We start from the raw sequence: 24385 nt of genomic DNA on the forward strand, positions 1-24385 counted from the left end.
GTTTTAATGGAACCACGGACGCTTCCAGACGTCCACCTGTTTCACGAACACAAATGTTGGGTTCAACAGCTGACACAAAAAACCAGGAGGTGCATCAAACACGTATGGGTGTAGCTGAGGGGCTAGCGTTTAGCACTGGATTCCCCAGTCAGTTTGAATAATAACAGAGAACGCCTACTGCAGCATCTTTGGGAAATGTGAAAGTCTTTTTCATCACTGTCCAACAGTCAGGAACAGGTAAGATCAGCTAGCTAATACAGAAGTCAACTGACCACAATGAACAAACCTTTTTACATTAACAGTAATCATTACTTAGAGGCATAACATTGGATTTCTTCAGTTCGTTATTAGCTCCATTTAGCTAATGATATTGAAATCGTAATGCTAGCACATGAGCATATGTCATAACATAGTCATTGTTATGTTAGGCATATGTTATGTTAGACTATATAAGATAGTCATTGTTATGTTAGCTATGACTTTTTTCATGGCTAGTCGACAAACAATTTGCCCAAGTGTGTCTTTTTTTCACATCTGATTGAGCTCTCACTCCAGAGACAGATATGTCGTTTCACATTACAGACGTGGATTAGTATTTTACCCCACCCAAGATTGCCACCCCAACAAAACCTGGCCAAAACACTGTTAAAGGTCTTAGTTAGCAAAGAACTTTTTCGTTATAAGAAAAATAAAGGAATTTAATAGACAAAAGCAAAACATGGCTTTGTTTTCATATGTATTCATATTCATCAATTATTGACAGCCAGTTTTATAAAGCAGAATCACATTATTTTCTCATGTAATAACTGGATAATAATCTAAGCATCAGGGTTCTGGAAATGGAAAGCAGCCCAAGAGCTACAGATGGCCACCAATCAGCACCATCGCAACATAGTTCACATATAAAAGAGAGGAATAAGCATATAAACTGATTCAGAATGGTTGCCATTGCAATTTGGCCACCTTTTCTTCATTTTTGAGTAAAAATTGTTGGATTTACTTTCACATGTCTACTCCTTTCACACACATGGTTCTTTTCAATTAATGAAAAAAATCAAGAGAAATAAAGGACTATAATAAAGAATAAACAGTAATAAACATGGATACATATTCGTCCATTATTCACAGGCAGCATTACTTTAACAATATTGTTTTCCATGTAGTAACTGGATAATAAGAGTAATGCTCAGAGGTACAGAAGAGCACCAATTAGCATCATCCCAAAATAAAGAAATCGATTAAAACTGCTTGTCATTTCAATGCCCACTACTTCTCATATCTGAATAAAAAATGTGTCATAATGTGCCACAGCCATTTGCGATTACTCAACAGCTCAATGTGTGTGATTTTTTTTTTTTTTTCCACCAGAGGACCAAAGAAGTGTTATAAATCTGAGACTTGAAATCTCCCTTACTGCAAAATCTCCAAGGTTGGCAAGTATGCATCAGATGGACAGAAGCGGGATTTACAGCCTCCTTCCTTCGCATTTGGCGGATGTTACCAATCCGTCGGAGTTAACACTGAGATCCAGACATTGCTGCAGAATTTGAGATGTCTGGCCATTTTTTTATTTGAAGACGGCGCGATTTATAACATTACAAAGGAAACGGGCTCCACCCAGTCCAAGCTGCTGGTCAGTGAGATCTCTGTGTCCTTGCTGCTGGCTAGTGGGTGTAATGACCCCTGACCCTTAAAATCAATAGCTTCCTATGGCAAATCTCACACCCTGGTCAATGTATTCAAACACACACACACATATGGACATGTTTCTTTTCAGTGAAGGGGGTTTAATTGATGAAATGTCAAAACAGTGGGGAAAAAAAAAACAGGAGGCGCATCAAACATGAAAGATTGGTGGTTGATGTGAGAAAATCATGAGGGAATGCAAGAGACCGGAGAAAAATAATTTAAAAAAAGGAAAACAGTGCTTCAGGGATGTATATGCACACTGACATCTGGTTACGATATTGAATTGAAGGGCTAAAAAAAAAAAAAAAAACACACACACAGTACACACTCATTAAAACTTTTTTTCAATTCAAGGGTTCCAGTCTGGAGGTTTTATAATGAGCTGTTTTCACAAGAAATTCATACAAATTCCATACCATCCAATTTCACACCCATGGAGACGAAGGAAAAGCTACGAAATCCAACCCTGTTTAACTTTCCACACAAACTGAGTCACGCTAATTGTAACGTTCAAACATAAGACCATTAATGAAATTAATTTAGGACAGTTACAGTTAGGAATCTTTTTCAATTATGTATAAAATATGAATGTATATTTCTTACAGTCATTTATTAATCTTCATTAAGCACCTGGTTGGAGTGGTGGTGAATCCCAGGAGCATTGGGACTAAGACAGGAATACCCTGGATGGAACACCGCGCACACACATTGACACGTAGGGGCAATTTAGCGTAGTCCACCTGCCAGGATGTTTTTTGGGAGGAAGGTGGAAAACGGAGAATCTACAAGTAGAGAACAGACAGTAACTCCTGGTCAGGATGGAACCGGGGACCCTGGAGCTGAGAGGCGTCACCATACAGTGATTTACAAAAACATCGATTTGGAACAAAGTCTTTTCAGGTTACAAAATTCATTTCCAATTTCCAAACATGGGGCTCTTCATTGAGGACACTACTGCGACCATTTTCACACAATGCCTGCTTTCAACACAATCTTTAGAAAAATATTTGTCTCAAATACAGAATTTCAAATAGTCCTTAAATGTATACTCCAAATTCAAGCAAATGCAGTCTGACCTTGAGCGTTCTCTTTAAAGTCACGCCTACAAAACACCTGCATGTGCATTCCTAAATACTAGCGCAAGAGGCGGAGCTCATTTCTGGACCAGAAAAATGTAAACAGATGCACGGCCATATCGTGAATATAGTTATTATTACATTGTCTTTAAAATGATTTGATTATAGATGCAAAAACGACTGCTGCCATCTTGAACAGTTGTTTGTGCTACCTGTCAGGATTGTTGTATCACTGGACACACCCAAAAGATATAATAAATAGTGTATATTATATGCAATGCAGTCTAAATAATCTTTTTATTAATTACCTGTTTAGGACCAACCCTTGAATTACTTTTTTTTTAAGTGATTAGTTCATTTCTTAATAGATTTCCCTCCATTGTTCCTGTCTCCAACCATTACATTTCTTTATGTGGTTCTAAATCTTTCCTCCTCTCTCTCTCTCTCTCTCTCTCTGTCTGTCTGGCACACCGCCGCTTGAGACAGAGGGGGAGGAGAGCCAGAGATCCGGCGAGCAGGTGGGCGGAAGGAGCGGTAGAGCAGGGGTGGGGAAAAAGAAAACTCACACGGATTCAAAAGGCTAATTCATGAGATGCTGCCATATCCCCACTATATTAACTCCATTTTTAATTCCCTCTGTTTTTCCTCCGTCTCCGTCTCGTGCGCTGTGTAGTTCAGCGCTGATGTCTTCCGGATTATGCTATGTTCCCATCATCTTCAGTTGTCTCAAGTGCATGTTCAGCAAAATCACTCACACTCACTCACACACGCACACACACACACACACACACACACACACACACGCTCCTCCCTGCCTGCTTTCAATCTCTCGCTGTTTACACACATTGCAGTTTTTCCCACAATCCTTTGCATATCACACTGACACACAAGGAGCATGACCGGCTCGTGCAGTCTCTCACACAAGAGACTTTCTGTCTCAAGCACAAGCATTTATCCTGTGTTTCTTTCTTATTACCAAATAAACAACAAAAAAAATTTACCAAAGGACCCATTTGGATTTTAAAAAAGCAATGATATTTAAATTGAACTCGACCCAACATCCATTATTAAGCAACTGGATAAAAATGGCTAGATCTGGTTAATAATGAATGCGGTGTGCTCTATCTCACACGAGCACCATCCTCCCTTTCCCATACGTCTGGTTCTCTGTGCTGTACATCTCGGGCACGTCCAGGATATGCTGCAGTAAGCTCCGCCCACTCTCCTCTGTGCGTTTTGTCCCAGCAAGGACAGCCACATGGGTGGAGGACATGGGTGGAGGCATGGGTACACTGAAACTATCCATGTACATGCTGCTTCTGCCTCCATGGGGTACCGGTACAGATGGGCGGGGCAACTGTGGCTGAGAGGATGCACTGGGCGGGGCCTTGTAAGAGCGGAGGGGGATCAGTTTGGGGAAGGGTCCATGAGTGGGCGAGGCATCCAAGGCTAAGAGAGGAGCCAATTCAGACCTGGAACAAGACAGAAAGTGAATAGCAGAAAAGAAATAGAAAGAGAGACAGACAGTTAATCTTATTTTCCACCTTCCAAAAGAGAAAGTTTTTGAAAATGCTGTTGTTCTGGAACCAAGAGCTAACAGTGGCTTCGCAACTCAAATTATTTACGTCACATATTAAAAATAAAACCAGAACATTGTTGACGCATTAACAAAAAAGAATATCAGAATGACAAATCAAAGGTTGTTTCCTTTTTACTGCAACAAACTGAATGAACTTAGAACTTGTCACAGAAAAGTCAGATTTAGCACACATGAAAATGGCAGGTGTTCATTTAAACCCAATATTAATACCAAGCTTTAACATAAATAACTAAACACAACTTGCGTTTTCTGTTGCTGTTGGTTTGTTTTTCACTCACGGGCCACCGTATGTTGGTCTTGACGCTATTTGTTTAGGTATGTTCTCTAACAGACTCTGGGTTCTTCCAGGAACAGATGTATTTATATACTGAGATCAGGTAACACTTTAACTGCACACAGCTAATTATGGCAACTGGTTGCACTGTAACTTTAGGGGGGCGAAAGCAGCAGGGGTGAATATACATAATTCAAACTATATTTATTTTTCACCCAATTTCAGCATTATGGACTACTTGTATAGAATCATGATATATAATCCCACGTAAGTTCATATCAAGGGGGGAGTGAATGTTTATACAAGCCACTGTATACACTTGCACTTTACTCGTACATGTATGAGACTTTTAAAGAGCTCCTGGCGTCCACTGGCTTCCTGCTTCATAACCATGCTGCTCTTTCACTTAGCGTCAACGGCTTTGTCAATACAGATACATTTAGGAGTTTGTAGGTCTTCTGAGGGCAGCATTGTTTCCTATAACATGATTGGGATCGTCTCCAGGTATGCTGTATCACAGGCTGACATAAAGAGTGTTTCCTTTCAAATCCCCGCCCTTCAGGAAGAGGGTTTTAAGTGCCCTTTTAAACAAAGTGTTTCCAGACGATTCAGTGACCATCTCAGCTTGGAGGTCAGCTCATGCCGACCTACTTATTCAGAGAAGTGAGAGCGAGAAGGAATATGGGTACGCTGCCAATTTCTCAGTTATTGTACACTCGCGTCATGCCGGGCTCTCAGAGTTTTACATTAATAACAACTCATGCACAGGGACTATAATGAAACACCACATAACCAAAAGTCTAATAATAAGCAGATTTAAAAACTCATGCTGTGATTTAGCAAAGAAAAACCTATAATCATTGATATGGTGAAGTTTTCTGTAAGATGTTTATTTAACATTTATGGAAGGAGTCTCCAGTGTCAGCACTTTGTAACACTTAGTAAAGTGTTCAGGACAGAAGATTTTGCGCTTTCAGGTTTCTCTGTAATTTTCAGGTTTCTCTGTTTCTCGACAAGCCGTGTTTTTTTTTTGGCTTACTAACTTTAATAAAGTGAAAAACGGAGGCCGGTGAAGGGGCAACTGTTTATAGCTGCTATAACGTAAGTGTTAAAAGGAACTAACTTGTTTCACGGACGTTCCACAACATTAAATGTAGCTATAAATGGATAAAAAGTATGAAGTGGTGGTCATTAATAGACTGAAAATTGTAATATTACATCAAAGTGTTTTAATCCTTACATAATTACCAGGTGGTTAAATATTAAAATCTTCGTTAAATTTTTCCACATCTCTCAGGCATTCTTTATCATTTGAGTATGAATTTCGAGTATAGTGTAGTTCAGGTTTTTCAACATAGCCAGCTGCTATGTTTTAGCGATCCTCCCTATCAGTGTTGTCTGTGTTGCCATAGAAACGACTAATTTTTCAGTCCAAGGAGACGTACAGCTCAAAGCCCTCTTGTGATCAATGCAACTGCGACATGATGTGAATGCGTTATGAGCCACAGCTACTGGGACCAAGGGCTTCATTGTGTTTGTGTTGGACTGCAGCTACTGTTGCTGGCCAGGAGTGGAATTAAAGGTTTCAATCACGTCAGCGTGTGTATTCATCATTCTGGCTAAAAGCTACTTGTATAATTGATGTACAGATCATTTGCAAACAGAGGATAAGAGCAGAGTACTGGAGGAGTGGAGTTACCCGGCAAGAACACACTGTGGTATTCCTAAAGAAACGTCCCAAAAGCCAAAAGATATGAATATATAGTCAAGAGTAGAATTTATTTAATTTATTTTTATGGCTATGGCTCGCAATATATTAGTTAAATAGATAGAAAGATAAAAACACATACACACATATGCACACACACGCACACATACACACACACATACAAGAGATAGAGAGAGAGACAGAGAGAGAGAGAGAGAGAGACTGACAGATATATAGATAAAGACATAGACAGACAGACATACAGACAGAGAGAGAAACAAGCAGACATGCAGAGAGACAAACAGATAGATAGATAGATAGATAGATAGATAGGTAGATAGATAGAAAGATAGAAATGGACAGATAAATACATGGATGGATGAACAGATAGACAGTCAGACAGAGAGATAATAATCATCATAATAATCTCCAGCCCCTAGTGACTTTATAGACATTTAGATCACATTAGATCAGATCAGATCATTGTCCCTCAGAGCCCTGTTTCCCCTCCACACCATGCTGCTGCACTGCCCCCTGCTGGTTACCTGCTGAAGCGCCTGTGTGTGTGTGTGTGTGTGTGTGTGTGTGTGTGTGTGTGTGTGTGTGTGTATATATATATATATATATATATATATATATATATATATATATATGTGTGTGTGTGTGTGTGTGTGTGTGTGTGTGTGTATATATATATATATATATATATATATATATGTGTGTGTGTGTGTGTGTGTGTGTACTGTGCAAAAGTCTTAGACACTATTTTTTTTTTAGCACAAACTTTGTTACAGATGTTTATTTTCTGACTTCTACATTATTGATTCAGTACAAAAACATTTTAGATCCCAAACATTAGTTTTCCAGCACAAAATTAAATGTTCCAGAAAAATGTTTGTATGTCAGTAAAGAAAGCAGCAGATTACATAAGAGACACTTTTCAGACAAAAAAACAGAATGAAGGCTGCTGGGTTTCGCTGCAGAAATAAGAAGCGAGTCGACAGTCAAAGTCTCCAGAAGAACTGTGGCTGCTTCTGCAAGATGCTCAGTAACACTTACAGCTCATTTCCTTATAAAACTGCACACATTGTACCCGAGAGTGCTAATTTTTTTTAAAGCGAAGGATCGTCACACCAAATATTGACTTTCTTTATAGTATGTTTTTTTTTTACTGTAGAAACAATTAATTTCATTATTTTGAAGGCATCTTTGCTCTACAGCATTTCTTTGCATGTGCCTAAGAATTACCTTTGGGTAATGTGATCTCAGTGATTTCGACCGTGTCATGATTGTTGGTGCCAGACGGGCTGGTCTGAGTATTTCTATAACTGCTGATTTCCTGGGATTTTCACGTACAACAGTCTCTAGAGTGGAGAACATCCAGTAAGCGGCGGTTCTGTGGACAGAAATGGCTTGTTGATGAGCGCGGTCAACGGAGAATGGCCAGACTGGGTCGAGCTGACAGAAAGGCTACAGTAACTCAGATAACCACCCTGTACAATTGTGGTGAGCAGAATCCACAGCATGTTGAACGTTGAGGCGGATGGGCTACAATAGCAGAAGACCGCGTCTTGTTCCACTTCTGGAAGCCTAGAACAGAAAGCTGAGGCTGCAGTGGGCACAGACTCACCACAAATGGACAGCTGAAGGCTGGAAAAACAGCCTGGCCTGATGAATCTGGATTTCTGCTGAGGCACACAGATGGTAGGGTCAGAATTTGGCGCCAATAGCATGAATCCATGGACCCAACCTGCCTTGTTTCGACAGTCCAGGCTGGTGGAGGTGGTGTGATGGTGTGGAGAATGTTTCATGGCACATTTTGGGCCTGTTAATACCAATCAATCACTTGAATGCCAGAGACTATTTGAGTATTTTTGCTGAGCATGTGCATCCCTTCACGGCCACAATTTACCATCTTCAAATGGCTACTTCCAGCATGATAATGCACCATGTCACAAAGCAAAAGTCATCTCAAACTGGTTTCATGAACATGACAATGAGTTTAACGTTCTTGTGGTGGGACGTGGTAGAACGGGAGATTCGCAGCATGAAAGTGCACCTGAAAAATCTGCAGGAATTGCACGATGCAATCATGTCAACATGGACCACAATCTCAAAGGATCTTGTGGAGTCCATGCCATGAAGAACATTTCTGTTTGGAAAGCAAAAGGAGGCCCTACCTAGTATTAGTATAGTGTTCCTAATAAAGTGCTCAGTGAGTGTATATACTACACCACGCTGCTGCACTGCCCCCTGCTGGTTACCTGCTGAAGCGTCTGTAGTCGGTGTGAGCCGTGCTGAGCGCCGGCTCTTTGGGCAGCACAACTGAAGACTGATGGAGCTGTCCATGCAGTGCCTGATTAAAATAAACATGAGTGGCATTAGTCTCTCCAGCAGCTCCATTAGCAAAAACGTGCATGCATACTGGGAGCTCTATAATCCTTAGGCTAAGAAAAGCTTTGCATAAGCAGACTTTGCATGAATCATCATTATTTAGCGTTAATGCCTTCACTTCCCTTTCTTCCGATATGCTCATGTTGTCTTTTATCTCCTTCCCCTCTCTCCTTGTAATCTCTTCTCCTCCTGTCTGCCAGTTTAATTAAAAGAAAATCCATGCTCCAAATCCGTATGTTTACTCACTAGAGTAAATGTAAAATTTACATATTTAATGTTTTAGGTTATATTTTTTCATGGCTAATTAAATATTTTTCTTCCCTGTACACAGAATGAACTTAGAGATCTTTTTTTTTTTTTTTTGCAATATCTAAAAACGTTTTAAAAAGCCCTTTTCTGGTCATTTATGAGTCATTCTAATTATAATCTATGCTAAATACTAGCTTGCACAGAAGCAAATGCCATCTTTAAGTATAACATCTCAGAGTAATGATTATGTTTACGTATATAAGTATATATGTAATATGGTTACAACTTTATCTATTCCAGGCTTTTAATAACTTCGTCTCCAGACCCAGAAGTGTGTATCATCTACATCAGGATTGGCCACTAGCAGCACAGGGTGAATCTTTTTACATTAGGAATACGCTTGACCTTGACAGCAGGATCAGTGTCCTTGGCAATTTCTACTGAGGTACTTAACGTCTTTTTCAACTAGACATAGGCGCCAAAATAAAAGATCCTTAGAAAAAATAATCTATGTAAAAAAAGAGTGGTTTAGTTTTAAAATATTTTTTTAAAAATGTACTGAACTGTATTTTCATTAGACATTATATAAGTTTTTTTGATGAACGAGCACTAAACACAATCTGTGGTCAGTAGTCCTGATTTTTTGGGATTTTTGGGTTTTTCACATTTTTTTATATGGATATTAGAACAATAGTTGGGAATAAAATACTCGGGTTGTGCTGTTATAGGGAAATAATCAGTGATAGTGTGGGATGATGCTTTTGGTAAATAACAACCTGTTTTCTTGGTCCGTTTATCATTAGCATTAGATTATATGGTGCGTCCGTCACACAAGTTCCTGTATATGTTGTTGCTATAGAAACCATAACTTTTTTGAACAAGGGCATTAATATAAACCTGTGCTTTACAGCTGCACTAATGTCAGAGCTGCTGTTATAAAAAAGAAGTAATCAGCACCTTCTGACCGATCAGGCTGGACAATTCAAGTGCTCTCTGGCATAATAGCAAATAATACTGTTAAATAAAAAGCATAAAACCACAAATCTGCTGTAGAGATATAGATGGAGTAGTTTTCTATATAAAACCCAACCTGGATGTATTAAATGAAATATTAGAACTTCTAATATTTAGTATTTTAGTGTTCGTAATAGATTTAAACGTAGTCGTTTTATTTTTTATGCCTTTTGGATAAGTTCTGTTCCTCAAATCTTTCTTAGGTCTTCAAGAAAAAAATCTGAAACACTTCCGCTAATAAAGATTTAACATTAAGATTAAGATTGCGGCCCGGATGTTGAATGCGATTCAACGGAAATGGTGACAGAAATTTCAAATCGACAGCCCGTGACCTGTCGCTCCTTCTCACCTGCAGCGTCCTGTAGTGAGGCTCCAGAGGATCGTACGGTGCTGATCGTCCCCTGTACTGCTCCTGCATCTCACTGACAGGCGGCGCAGAGACGAGCCTGACTGAACGGCTGTCTCGCAGCTGCAGCGAAACACACACACACACACACACACCACAGGACAATGTAAAAACCGAGATTGTTAACTCTTTTATGTGACCTGGATGATCAAAAACTTTCATTAGATATAAACAACTGACACATATCAAACATTCACATTTCTCTGATGCACTCACACACACACACACACACACACACACACCTCCCCTCCAGGGGCAGATTAATGCAGCCTCCAGAAAGATCAGAAATTTTTACTGAGCTCCAAACTCAATTGATCCACAAACACAATAAATAATTTATCACTTCATGACTGATTAGGGATGATTTCGTAATAAAATACTTCATTGTCGCTAATTAGAGTCTAATCGAATTTATTATTATTATTATTATTATTATTATTATTATTACCTTCTGAGCCAGGTCATCCAGGAAGTGTGTGCGCCAGTGTGGAGACGCTTTCGAGTAGGTGACGTTGCTCAATACGCCATGCATGGGTTTGGGGTCGTGCTCCGTGTACGAGGTGACGCTGTAATGCAGGGGTCCAGGCACTCGTCTCTGGAGAAGAGGAGGAAGTGGTGCATTCTGGAGGAATGAGATGAAACAGATGGATTGTTAAGATCGGGAATTAGTCTCTGACTTTTTCTGACAGAAAGATGAAGTCTGTTGTTCCAGTAAAAGCTTACCCATGCACAGATCCTAATACAAGCACTACCCTCATGTATATGTGGAGAGTGAAGAGCGTACAGAATGTAGAAACAGTAAACTGCAGTGTGCATAAGTGGAAACGTGGATGTAGTAAAAACTGCAGTGTAGTACACTTGTGTTTCCAGAGAAACAGGATGTTTCAGACAAACGTCCTGCACTTTAAAGTCATTTATACCGCAGAACTATTCGATTCTTGATTCTGATTGGTCAGAAGGCGTTGATTACACGTCTCAGAGAGCAGCATTTCTCTGACAGTAATTCAACTCACAAGTTTATATTAACACGCTCGTTCTAATCCGTTACCCTTTCCATATGCAGCACATAATCTAAACCTAATGGTTAATGAATAATAAATGTGATTATATAACAAAGAAAAAGACGTAATTGTTGATATGGTGACGTTTTCTGTAAGGAGACACTTATTTAACACTTATGGAAGGAGTCTCCAGTGTCAGCGCTTTGTAACAGTTTGTAACGGACGACTTTGTGCTTTATGGTTTCTTGGTAACATGAAAAGTGTTTTTGGTTTGTTTTATTAACTTCAAGCTAGAAAAAAAAGAGAGGCTGGTGGGTAAATGTCTGTTTATAACAGGAAATAGCTCGCCTCTCTGACGTTCCACAATATTAAAAAGAACTATAAATTGACGAGTATGATGTTCTTTAATAAATAAAAACAAAATTGATTTGTTGGTAAATTGTTGCTCTATAACAGGAACAAGACAATTAAGGAAAGAAATTTGTGAATGAATTAATGAAAGTCTATTTCTATTCTAAAGCTTAGTGTATAATGTGTTTATTTAAAATCTGCCTTTTAAATAATACCAGCATGTGTGTGTGTGTGTGTGTGTGTGTGTGTGTGTGTGTGTGTGTGAAAGCAGACAGACCTTACAGCTGTGTGTGTGTGTGTGTGTGTGTGTGTGTGTGTGAAAGCAGACAGACCTTACAGCTGTGTGTGTGTGTGTGTGTGTGTGTGTGAAAGCAGACAGACCTTACAGCTGTGTGTGTGTGTGTGTGTGTGTGTGTGTGTGTGTGTGTGTGTGTGTGTGTGTGAAAGCAGACAGACCTTACAGCTGTGTGTGTGTGTGTGTGTGTGTGTGTGTGTGTGAAAGCAGACAGACCTTACAGCTGTGTGTGTGTGTGTGTGTGTGTGAAAGCAGACAGACCTTACAGCTGTGTGTGTGTGTGTGTGTGTGTGTGTGTGTGTGTGTGTGTGTGTGTGAAAGCAGACAGACCTTACAGCTGTGTGTGTGTGTGTGTGTGTGTGTGTGTGTGAAAGCAGACAGACCTTACAGCTGTGTGTGTGTGTGTGTGTGTGTGAAAGCAGACAGACCTTACAGCTGTGTGTGTGTGTGTGTGTGTGTGTGTGTGTGAAAGCAGACAGACCTTACAGCTGTGTGTGTGTGTGTGTGTGTGTGTGTGTGTGTAAAAGCAGACAGACCTTACAGCTGTGTGTGTGTGTGTGTGTGTGTGTGTGTGTGTGTGTAAAAGCAGACAGACCTTACAGCTGTGTGTGTGTGTGTGTGTGTGTGTGTGTGTGTGTGAAAGCAGACAGACCTTACAGCTGTGTGTGTGTGTGTGTGTGTGTGTGTGTGTGTGTGTGTGTGTGTGTAAAAGCAGACAGACCTTACAGCTGTGTGTGTGTGTGTGTGTGTGTGTGTGTAAAAGCAGACAGACCTTACAGCTGTGTGTGTGTGTGTGTGTGTGTGTGTGTGTGAAAGCAGACAGACCTTACAGCTGTGTGTGTGTGTGTGTGTGTGTGAAAGCAGACAGACCTTACAGCTGTGTGTGTGTGTGTGTGTGTGTGTGTGTGTGTGTGTGTGAAAGCAGACAGACCTTACAGCTGTGTGTGTGTGTGTGTGTGTGTGTGTGTGTGTGTGTGTGTGTAAAAGCAGACAGACCTTACAGCTGTGTGTGTGTGTGTGTGTGTGTGTGTGTGTGTGTGTGTGAAAGCAGACAGACCTTACAGCTGTGTGTGTGTGTGTGTGTGTGTGTGTGTGTAAAAGCAGACAGACCTTACAGCTGTGTGTGTGTGTGTGTGTGTGTGTGTGTGTATGTGTGTGTGTGTAAAAGCAGACAGACCTTACAGCTGTGTGTGTGTGTGTGTGTAAAAGCAGACAGACCTTACAGCTGTGTGTGTGTGTGTGTGTGTGTGTGTGTGTGTGTGTGTAAAAGCAGACAGACCTTACAGCTGTGTGTGTGTGTGTGTGTGTGTGTGTGTGTGTATGTGTGTGTGTGTAAAAGCAGACAGACCTTACAGCTGTGTGTGTGTGTGTGTGTAAAAGCAGACAGACCTTACAGCTGTGTGTGTGTGTGTGTGTGTGTGTGTGTGTGTGTGTGTGTGTGTAAAAGCAGACAGACCTTACAGCTGTGTGTGTGTGTGTGTGTGTGTGTGTGTGTGTGTGTGTGTGTGTGTGTGTGTAAAAGCAGACAGACCTTACAGCTGTGTGTGTGTGTGTGTGTGTGTGTGTGTGTAAAAGCAGACAGACCTTACAGCTGTGTGTGTGTGTGTGTGTGTGTGTGTGAAAGCAGACAGACCTTACAGCTGTGTGTGTGTGTGTGTGTGTAAAAGCAGACAGACCTTACTGCTGTGTGTGTGTGTGTGTGTGTGTGTGTGTGTAAAAGCAGACAGACCTTACAGCTGTGTGTGTGTGTGTGTGTGTGTGTGTGTGTAAAAGCAGACAGACCTTACAGCTGTGTGTGTGTGTGTGTGTGTGTGTGTGTGTAAAAGCAGACAGACCTTACAGCTGTGTGTGTGTAAAGGCTGAGGATGAATGTAAACATGACCAACACCGCTACTGGTGTTAGCAGAACTGCGCCTGTCCATTACACTCCACACGGTCTAAACAAAATAAACAGCAAGAGTCAGACAACAAACAACCCTTTTTACGACGATAAAGAAAACAAAATTAATTTATAAGAAGAAAATTAAACTTTAAATGTCCAAACTTACACACAACTCACTGTTCCCCAGCAGCCTTTCTGAAGAGTTTATAGTCCGCGGTCACTATGGCAACGTAGCGCGCCGTCAATCAGAGGCTGAATTCCAAACGGCTCCACTTTGGACATGAAGTGCACTAGATAGGGTGTAAAATATAATGTTTCATATTGCATGTAGTGCACCTATATGGGTAGTACAAAGACTATGACTATGTAGCGTCTATGCTAATGTGAATTTAATGTGCGTTCGTGGTTTTACAGCAACATGATACTCGTAACTCGAGCACTTAAATATGTTTATTAACTTTTTTTCATTTTGTCATCTGTATGTACCTTATCAACTGAGCAAGCTCATGTCTACAGTGTTTATTTAGGTTTATAACGTATTGTGGACAGTTTTTGACACACAATTAGGTCTAAATATAATGAATGTCCTAGTAAGGGACCGAACTAAACTTTAAGGCGCTGTCCAAACATAGCCTTTGTTTTCACGTGACGTCACAAAAACGTGTGTACTTTGCTGTCCGCCATTTTGTTCCCCTTCCAACCGCCGCATCTATGTGGAAGACTGGAGTAAATCTGCTCATTTGTGGTCGGTTTTCCAGGTGGACAAAGCAAGTTAAGATTCTTCATGGTGTCCCAAGTTATTCTGAATCAGTTAAAATATAGAGAGAGCACACTGGTCAGGCTGTTGAGTATCATCTGCACTTGTGAACTGACTAAAGCAAGTGGCTTGGTAAGCTCTTCATTAGCTTTCAAACAACACCAGTCCAGGAATTCAGACATTTTATCCAACGCTGAAACTCTATTTCCACCTGAGAGACCTCAGGTGCTGCCACAGAGCTCATTGTTTCAATCGATCATTTCCGAAGTCCCCTGCTCATAGATTTTGTTCAAATTTTTTGGAGGACCGGACCACGGGAACACGGCCATCATGGCTGACCTCATTGTGCTCTCCTGGGCTTGACCTCTCGCCTCACCCTCATTGTAAACAAATCCTTGTGGGCCAGTACTCAGCAGTAGTTACAAGTAGTAGCAGTAGTAGTAACTAGCTTGAAACTAGTGCTAGTTTGAAGCTGTTATAACATACACTGTATGCCTAAAGGTTTGTGGCCACCTGACCATCAGACCTATGTGCTTGTTCAACATCCTATTCCAGATTTAGTCTCACTTTTCTGTTATAATATTCTCCACTCTTCTGGGAAGGCTTTCCACTAGATTTTGGAGCGTGACTGTGGGGATTTGTGATCATTCAGCTACAAGAGCATTAGTGAGATCAGGCATTGATGTTGGTGAGGAGGTCTGGGGTGCAGTCAGTGTTCCAGTTCATCTCAAAGGTGTTCAGTGGGGTTGAAGTCAGGGCTCTGTGCAGGACACTCAAGTTCCTCCAGTCTAACCTTCACACACCATGTCTTCATGGAGCTTGCTGGAACAGGTTTGAGCTTCTTAGTTCCAGTGAAGGGAAATCTTTAAAGCTACAGCATACAAAGACATTCTATACAATTGTGTGCTTCCAACTTTGTGGCAACGGTCACATAGAATCACATATGGGTGTGATGGTCAGGGGTGCACATACTTTTGACCATATAGTGCATGTAGTTACACAAAAAATCATATATTCTTTTAAAGAAAATAAGTAAAATGTTTTGAATTTCAGGTAAGAAAGCCTATCTGTATGACAGGACCAATCTATTAGGTATTTAGCTATGGCCATGTACTTACAGCCATGTTGCATTGTGGGTAATTGCATATATCTCAGGATGTATGTCTGACTGAGACTGTTTTCTAACTGTTGTAGGTTTTGTGGATTTTATTTATGTTTTAAGTGACTTATCTGAAACATACACATACTGTAGGTGTTTGTGAAGGACATATTACCTGTGTTTAAAATGTCTTTTACTTGGTTAATGATGTGCACTTCATCATATTGACACGCCCACTTGCGTGCACACGTGCGTACACACACACACACACACACACACACACACACACCAGTGTCCAGGAGGATTCCCAAACATGTGAAAACTGTTTTGGGGCTTTTCCATTATTATGGCTTGTTCATGTTCCACATAACTGAGAGGAAAATAGATTTTTTCACTTGAATCACTTTAAAATCTAAAGAGATAGAGGGATCATCAGGACACAGCATTACTAACTAGTGAACTAAACCCAATGGTTCATTTCAGAAAGTCAATGGTGCATAAAATGAGCAAGAAACATCATGTTCCTCAAATATGTGTATAAACAGTGATAAAAGATTATTGTAGAGTGTATGATTATTGAATACTGGCAAATATCTATTCCCAATTCAGACAAAAGAGTCAATAATGAGGCTTTTCAATAACATTGCTGATTTTATTGTAGGAATGAATGAATAAATAAATTAAATAAGAGGTCACGAAAATGTAAACAGGCATGACTAGCAGCTCAATTCCACACAGAACAGCGGTATAACGCACAGGGTCTGACAAACTGTCAACAGAGAGCCACTTGTAATGCAAGCACTAAATATGTTTCCACCCACACACACACACACACACACACACACACACACACATACATCCAGACACAGAGTTACTTCATCAGAGGATTAAGACAAACTCTTTGGGCATGTAGTGCCGAGGAAAAGCTGTATAGGTTGGAGCAGTGTGAGGTCAGGAAGAGCTTTTACCCTCAAAATGGTCATCTATGCCTGTAATGCAGCATAATGTCATGTACAGAGACGGGTCACACAACCACAGTGTTCACACATACACACACACACACACACACACACACACACACACACACATACACACACACACAGCCCTTGGAGGAGCATGACTGCAAGCTTCTGATCTGTGAATATGCTCTCTTTGCTATAGTTGGTCTCTGTTTTTCTTTAATTACATTACTGAACATACAACAGTGTTTTTTTTTTTTACACACACACACAAAAACACACACACAAACACAAATAAAAAAATTAAATTTGATACTCTGTTCAGTCTCTCCCTATAGATGGATGGCATAAAGAGTATATTTGAGGTCTACTGTTTCAGGAATGTTCCACTAACATACATGTATCTAAAGCGAGTCTTCGCTCATCTCCTCAGCACTGCTAGTCTTCTGTCTTCCCATTGGAGGATTGAGGAATGGGAGTGGTCAACAGGTTAACCGGTGGTTGGGATTGGTTAACCCCGAGACTCTAAAGATCTGTGAATGAGGAAAGAAACGGAGGGGAGAAACAAATCCATTGGAATTTTTTTCAATCTCTCTGTTGTATATATCTTTTTTTGATTTTTTTTAAACATTTTGTTACATTGGGGAGAATCACCAACTACCCTTCTCACCATAATAGGAATAACGACATGATTATAAGATGATTCGGTGTGAGAAAGTGAAAGTTTCTTTTGCATGTGTGGCATCTGTAGAACAGAGAAACATGCTCACGAGTGGCTGGTGTGTTGCTGGCGTCGCCGGGCGCTGCGCAGCTTCTCGAACCGGGCCTCCATCTCCTCCAGGACCTTTGGGGTGTAGCGCACCACCAGCTTCACTGAACCCTGCGCCGCCTTCAGCAGCTCCACGGCCTTCTCATGATGCTCACCCTCCACGCTCTACACACACACAAAGCAGAACGTTGTGAGAACGGCGGATGGAGGATGTATTCTCGACGTGTTCTCGTCACACGCATGCATGATATTTACGCTGATCCGCCTTTCTTACCACTCCGTTGACGGAAAGTAGCTGATCGCCCCTCTTCAATCCGCCCTGTCGGTCGGCCACGCCCCCTGGAATCACCCTGGAGATGTAGATGGGTGAGTTCTGCTCCTTTCCCCCCATGATGTTGAAGCCCAGCCCTTCGTCAGTCTTGGGAAGCTCCACAACACGCGGGTGGGCGTGGCCTTCGCTCGCCGCAAACGCAGCTACTGTCGCCTAGAAGTGAGACGGAGGGACAAAATGAGACGGAAACAGAGACAAAATACTAAATGTGGAGAATAAGAAATAAATAATGTTGTGACTTACTTTAGCAGTGGCCTGAGCTCGCACCTCGGGTCCACCCACGATATCCAGCGTGTCATAGAGCTGTTCGTACACCTGTCAGAGAGAGAGCAGAGAAGTGCATAGTACCTCAAAAAGGAAAAAAAAAAAAAAAACAGCAAGTGAATGGGAGTCTGTGGGCAGGTGTGTATTAACACTGCAACAACGATCTAACTCTGATGCATAATGCAATGTATTTAATTAGTGCCAAACCAAAACTCTGTTGCTGGTGTGAATGGAGTGAGGCAAAGTCACTGAGTAAAAATGAGCCAGTGGAGGAGAGGGAGTCAGGGAGGTGCTGCACTCAGAAACGAGAGGAAGGGGGAGGTGCAGAGGAGGGCCGGAGAAACGACAGTGCCTGTGTGCATGCGTGGGAGCTAGAAAGAGAGCCGTGCAGTGGCTTCATATCTTCATAGCAGTGACTTCATCCCTGCATTCAAAATAAAACACTCCCACCCACACACTGCTTACTATCCATCACGATCTAATGAGACGTCCAGCGCTGTGGAGAGGAAAATGACACAGCACGTTGGAAGAGAAACAGGTTTTATTTACACATGACTGGAGCACCTGCTAAATCATCTGGTATCGAAATATGGTTCAGTTTCTAACACAAAGTAGCCTATAGATTTTCATTTGTACATTTTCAAGGACATCCAAAACGCCCCAGTTTCAGCCATAGTGCAGGATTTGTGAAGCTTTTCTAAAGTAAAATTTAAGCCTTTGTCTGTTCCTTCACGTCTCAGTTCCCACCCACCAGCCAGCTCTCTCCTGTACCTGCTGAGGACGCTGAAGCATAACACGTGCTTCTTGAAAGAGACGTGAAGCCAGCCAACCGCATCTCTTGCTGCGTCAAAGTGCAGCGTAACACAATCACAGGAAAGCGTTACCTACCCTCTACCGCATACGTGAGCTCACTGATGTCCACGATTGGCTAGTGTCGCTGTGATTGACAGGGAAGAGCGAGCCAATATTGCGCCCGGGTGGCCCCGGGATCATCTCGTATTTTTCATGCTGTTGCTTTATGCTATATTTCATTATTCTCGTAAGACATTAATGGTTGACTGAAGTTAATGGTTGAGTGTGTGAGGTTGCGTAAGCTGTCTTTGTGTGTATATCCTTATGTGCATCTTGTAATAAATAAATCGATGCTTATGATTTGTATTGTTTTGCTTCTGTGCTTTTTGTTCTAATATTAAAAAATGGGATCAGACAACAGAACATAACGCTTTTACCCCAAAGTTCTAGCTTACATCAACTAATTAGAAAACAAATTATTATTATTGTTATTATTATTATTATTTCAATGTTTAGCAAACTGTGGTGAGGAGCAGGCTGATTTCTTTGCTTTGGCGACCTGACTATGTTGACTATGAAATTTCCTAATTATTACTAGACGTGCATCAAATAAATGCGTAGGAAGGATCACAAACTTTATCCTGAATGCTGACATTTTAGTGGTAGTGTAGTTAATGATGCGTTATACTCACGCCTTAAGTTTGTAGCAAGAACACAGTGCAAATGCGCTTGCTTAAAGATGCATGTAATTGCAATGCCTGAAATGCTACATCAGAGTCATCCATCAGAAAACCAGAATCAGCAGCAGGTGATTGTGTGTGTGTGTGTGTGTGTGTGTGTGTTAAAAAGCCCACCTCTCTGATGGCAGCACAGAATTTGCTCTGAAGCACCCTCTGCAGCGCCTGCAGTTTGGGGGGAGGCAGCTCGCCGCTCCTCTGCAGCCGGTCCAGCAACTCAATTACCCTGCATACATCTGTTCAGAGAAGAGAAGACAAGATAGGACAATGGAAGGAAAGACAAAACCTCAGTGCACCTCAGGGGCAACTGTACACTGTGTAAAGACAGAGCCATGGGGTATAATAAAAATGCTGCCTGATGTGACACGCTTTTACTACTGACTTTACTGTTCTACACCTGTATACTGTAACGTTATAATCCCACTATCCGGTGTCACCCACAAGAGGATGGGTCCCAGTTTGGGTCGGATTCTTCCTCATGTCCTCTCAGGGAGTTTTTCCTTGCCTCTGGCTTCTTCATTAGTGATTTAAATCTACATCCGGATTTCTGTAACACTGCTTTGTGGCAATATATAATGTTAAAAGCAATATACAAATAAAATTCAACCCATAAGCACACGGCACTATTTGTAAGGATAAAAAATGAATGAACAAAAAGAATAAATAATGAATCAACTGTAGGTTTCTGGTGTTAACACAAAGAACAGATAGCTTCCCAGTACGTGTATATTAGCGTCATGGTTCGCCAAGTGAAGCTCCAAGTTTCCATGATGTACATCCTGAGATGCCTGACTTTACTGCTTTTGTTAAATCACATGATGATCGTAACATGAAGATTACGATCAACTAGTAACAGTGTGGTTAAGGTCAATATTTTTAATGATCATATCTGTAAGCGTAATTAATTAAATGACAGAAAAGGAGTTTAAACTGTGAAACTTAATCTAAATGTAATTTTAACATTAAAACCTGGAATTTGTGTTAATATGATGCACTGGAAAAACATCACATTGTCTTTTTTCCAATCTTTAACAGTCCTGTTTGGGTGAGTCTGTGCCCAGTGTAGCCTCAGATTCCTGTTCATGGTTTACAGGAGTGCAACCCGATGTGGTCTTCTGCTGCTGCAAGCCCACCTGCCTCAATGTTTAACATGTTGTGCATTCTGACATGCTTTTCTGCTCGCCGTGGTTGTAAAAAGTGGTTATTTGATTTACCATACCCTTCTTTTCAGCTCGAGAGTGTTACCACCCACAGAACTACCGCTCACTGGATGTTTTTTGTGTTTCTCACCATGATGTAAGTGTAAACTCTCTGAGAATGTTGTGTGTGAAAATCCCACAAGATCAACAGTTTCTAAAATACTCAAACCAATTCAATTCAATTTGTGTAGCGCTTTTAACAATGGACATTGTCACAAAGCAGCTTTACAGAAATAAATACATTCAAATGAAATTAAATCAAAATAAATTGTAAATACGTGAATTTATCCCTAATGAGTGAGCCAGAGGCGAAGGTGGCGAGGAAAAACTCCCTGAGACGATATGAGGAAGAAACCTTGAGAGGAACCAGACTCAAAAGCGAACCTGTCCTCATCTGGGTGATATCGGATAGTGCGATTATAAATAAATCCCTTCTATAACTGTGTACTACATGGACAAATAGTGCAATTGCGCAACCAGTAAATTCATTACAGTTTTCACATGAAGTCCGGTTTGATCCAGCCCTTCTGACTCCAACAACCATGCCAAAGTCACTGAGATCTTTTTTTCCTCATTCTGTGGTTTAATGTGAACGTTAACTGAAGCTCTTGCGTGTTTTATTTCACTGGAGTAGATCATTGTGTCCAATCTTATCCTCAAAGGGCCAGTGTTGGTGCAGGTTTTCATTCCAATCAAGCAGGATTCCACACGGGATTCCACACGGGATTCCACACGGGATTCCACACCTGATTCCACACCGGATTCCACACCGGATTCCACACCGGATTCCTCCTGTTTAATCAGTTGATCCTGGCTTTCAGCAGACTCAGGTGCGGCTTCTGCTTGGTTGGAATGAAAACCTGCACCCACACCAGCTCTTTCCAGATAAGATTCAACACCCGTGGCTTAGATCATTGTTTGAATAAACAGGTGTACAGGTGAACAGGTGTGTATTTGTTCTTACGGCGGTCATAAACAGGTTTCTACTTTCACAGAGCTTTCTATTAGTGTAACTAAATAGTAATATTACTGTAAAATAGTATAGTAACTATGGTAACGTATAGTATGATGGAGAATGATTTGCCAGTAACGAAAGTAATGGCAATGACAAGACCAAAGGAGTATTTAGTCTAGAATATGTGATAAATGTATTTATGTGATAAATGTATCTGTGATAAATGTAATTATATGATAAATGTATTTATGTGATAAATTTATTTGTGATAAATGTATGTGTGATAAATGTATTTATATAATAAATGTATTTGTGATAAACATATTTATATAATAAATGTATTAATGTGATAAATGTATTTGTGATAAGTGTATTTATGTGATAAATTTATTTGTGTAAATGTATTAATGTGATAAATGTATTTGTGATAAATATATTTATATAATAAATGTATTAATGTGATTATATTTATCACAAATACATTTATCACATTAATACATTTATTATATAAATATATTTATCACAAATACATTTTTTATATAATAAATGTATTAATGTGATAAATGTATTTGTGATAAATGTATTTATATAATAAATGTAATTATGTGATAAATGTATTTATATAATAAATGTATTTATGTGATGTATATAGCATTATTGTGTTTTTTTTTTCCTCATAAAGATGATAGCACGTAGCTAATGCTCCAGCTGAGCTCACCTTTAATTTTAGATAAACTGCTTTATTTTAAAATGTTGAAATTCTGATGGTGAGCGGTAAAGGTGTGTGTTTGCTACCTCTCTCCAGGCACAGCGGCTCCGCCATGTCCGCCTCCTTCCCCGGATGATAATACGATGACATCATTAGTGGAGCAGATCTTCTTCTCTCGCGCTGCGGCGTAAACCGGAGCCGTTTGTTGTTGCTGTTGTTGTTGTTGTTGTTGTTGTTGTTTTTTCTCCTCTCTCCCGTTACGAAATAACCAAGAACGTGTATCTGTTGTTGTTGTTGTTGTTGTTGTTATCACAGCTAGTTTAAGATCCGTTAGTCAACCGACATTTCCGTCCTACACCACCAGCTGCTGAGTGGACGGTTGTGGGAGAAAAAAAAAACAAAAAAAAAAAAACGGTCGTGTGGGTCGAAGCGTCCCGTGCGCGCGCACCAGAGTGTCACCGATGACGCAGCTTGTAGATCTGAGGCGAGGTGGAACGTGATTGGCTGAACGGCTCTATAACGTCATTCGACAGGATTTTGGTGCCTCTAGTGTTCCTTTAGGTGGGAAAACCAACACCCTGAAACACAGTAATCATGTTTCTACTGATATATCCGTGATGTGTTTAGTGACTCTGGTGCTGATTTTCGTTATTTCTGTGAAAAGATACAGGTTGTGTGCTGTGCTGACGTCACAGGGTGACATTGTTATTGCTAACGCAGTTAGCATGGCAGCGCAAACATTAAGGATAACACTCAGGTTTTGCTGTTAGCTCCAAAAAAAAAAAAAAGAGGAGGAGTTTCTTTTCTTGTTGGTCAGCACTGTTGCCTTGCACCTCCAGGGTTGGGGGTTCGATTCCCGCCTCCTCCCTGTGTGAATGGAGTTTGCATGTTCTCCCCTTGCTAGGGGTTTCCTCTGGGTACTCCGGTTTCCTCCCCCAGTCCAAAGACATGCGTTGTAGGCTGATTGGCATCTCTAAATTGTCCGTAGTGTGTGAATGGGTGTGTGTGTGTGTGTGTGATTGTGCCCTGTGATGGGTTGGCACCCCGTCCAGGGTGTCCCCCGCCTTGTGCCCCGAGTCCCCTGGGATAGGCTCCAGGCTCCCCACGACCTTGCGTAGGATAAGTGGTACAGAGAATGGATGGATGGATGGATCTAGCGTAGAGTAGAGGAGACATTAGAGAAATCCTTGGAATCAAAGTTCTAGAATATAAAGATGTAGCTATACATCATGTATCGTCATCTCAGACTGCTAACTAGCCGAGAACGCAGTTGTGTGCGTTCTCGGCTAGTTAGCAATCTGAGATGACGAGCGCGATGTTGATGTCGTTGACGTTGGCATTAGCACGAATGTTAAAGCTTTGGAAGTGGATCTGTTTTAGTCAAGTGTACGGATGAGGAGTTGAGAGAGGTGGAAAAACTAACAGACCAAAGCGCCGCTGCATCACTCTCTTTAGGTAGCGCTGAAGCGAGGAATAATGCTAATAAAATGGTAACTCGCAAGGGAGAAAGATGTAATTTTTAACCTCTGCAAGTTCAACATACAACGTGGAAAATAAATTTGGACACCTCCATGTTTGTGTTTTATTAGCAACACGCTAGCCAGCAAACTGGGATGAGTGATGTATATTTTAATCCTCAAAACAGCGATCTGTATAGTCAATGTTATGAATATGTCTGTATGTTGATTATTCTATACTTGTATATACAGAATAATTTATTTAAAGGTAAGAAGCGCTGCTTTGTTTACTTCAGACGCTGTGAGCAGCCATGTTGGTTTGACGTCACTCCGTAAACCAGAAGGAAATCGTAGATGAGAAGACAACCCCAAGATGACAAGTAGGAATTTCAAGTTGAGGGGGAGCACAGCATGAATC

General features: G+C 40.9%; 2 protein-coding genes across 3 annotated transcripts; both read right to left on the reverse strand.

Annotated features, from left to right (window-relative positions):
- Positions 1 to 216: 216 nt before the first annotated feature.
- On the reverse strand, positions 217 to 14170 carry zgc:193811 (uncharacterized protein LOC559801 homolog). 2 transcript variants are annotated; one of them, XM_034309837.2, is made up of 6 exons: positions 14106 to 14170; positions 13898 to 13994; positions 10859 to 11032; positions 10354 to 10473; positions 8612 to 8703; positions 217 to 4237 (listed from the first exon to the last, which is right to left on the reverse strand). In XM_034309837.2, the coding sequence occupies exons 2-6, from the start codon at positions 13934 to 13936 to the stop codon at positions 3892 to 3894; spliced, it is 771 nt and encodes a 256-aa protein (XP_034165728.2). In that variant the 5' UTR covers positions 13937 to 13994; positions 14106 to 14170; the 3' UTR covers positions 217 to 3891. The 2 variants fall into 2 exon arrangements, with proteins under 2 accessions (XP_034165728.2, XP_026772076.3); XM_026916275.3 differs by having other exon boundaries at positions 13893 to 13994.
- Positions 14171 to 16420: 2250 nt separating this feature from the next.
- Positions 16421 to 22894, reverse strand: lin7b (lin-7 homolog B (C. elegans)). Its single transcript, XM_034309839.2, has 6 exons — positions 22597 to 22894; positions 19765 to 19883; positions 18098 to 18169; positions 17798 to 18007; positions 17525 to 17688; positions 16421 to 17287 (listed from the first exon to the last, which is right to left on the reverse strand). Exons 1-6 carry the CDS (start codon positions 22661 to 22663, stop codon positions 17266 to 17268), a joined length of 654 nt encoding a protein of 217 aa, XP_034165730.1. The 5' UTR covers positions 22664 to 22894; the 3' UTR covers positions 16421 to 17265.
- Positions 22895 to 24385: the final 1491 nt, after the last annotated feature.

This window comes from Pangasianodon hypophthalmus, chromosome 13 (assembly GCF_027358585.1).
Source record: "Pangasianodon hypophthalmus isolate fPanHyp1 chromosome 13, fPanHyp1.pri, whole genome shotgun sequence".
In the NCBI taxonomy this organism is placed as follows: domain Eukaryota; kingdom Metazoa; phylum Chordata; class Actinopteri; order Siluriformes; family Pangasiidae; genus Pangasianodon; species Pangasianodon hypophthalmus.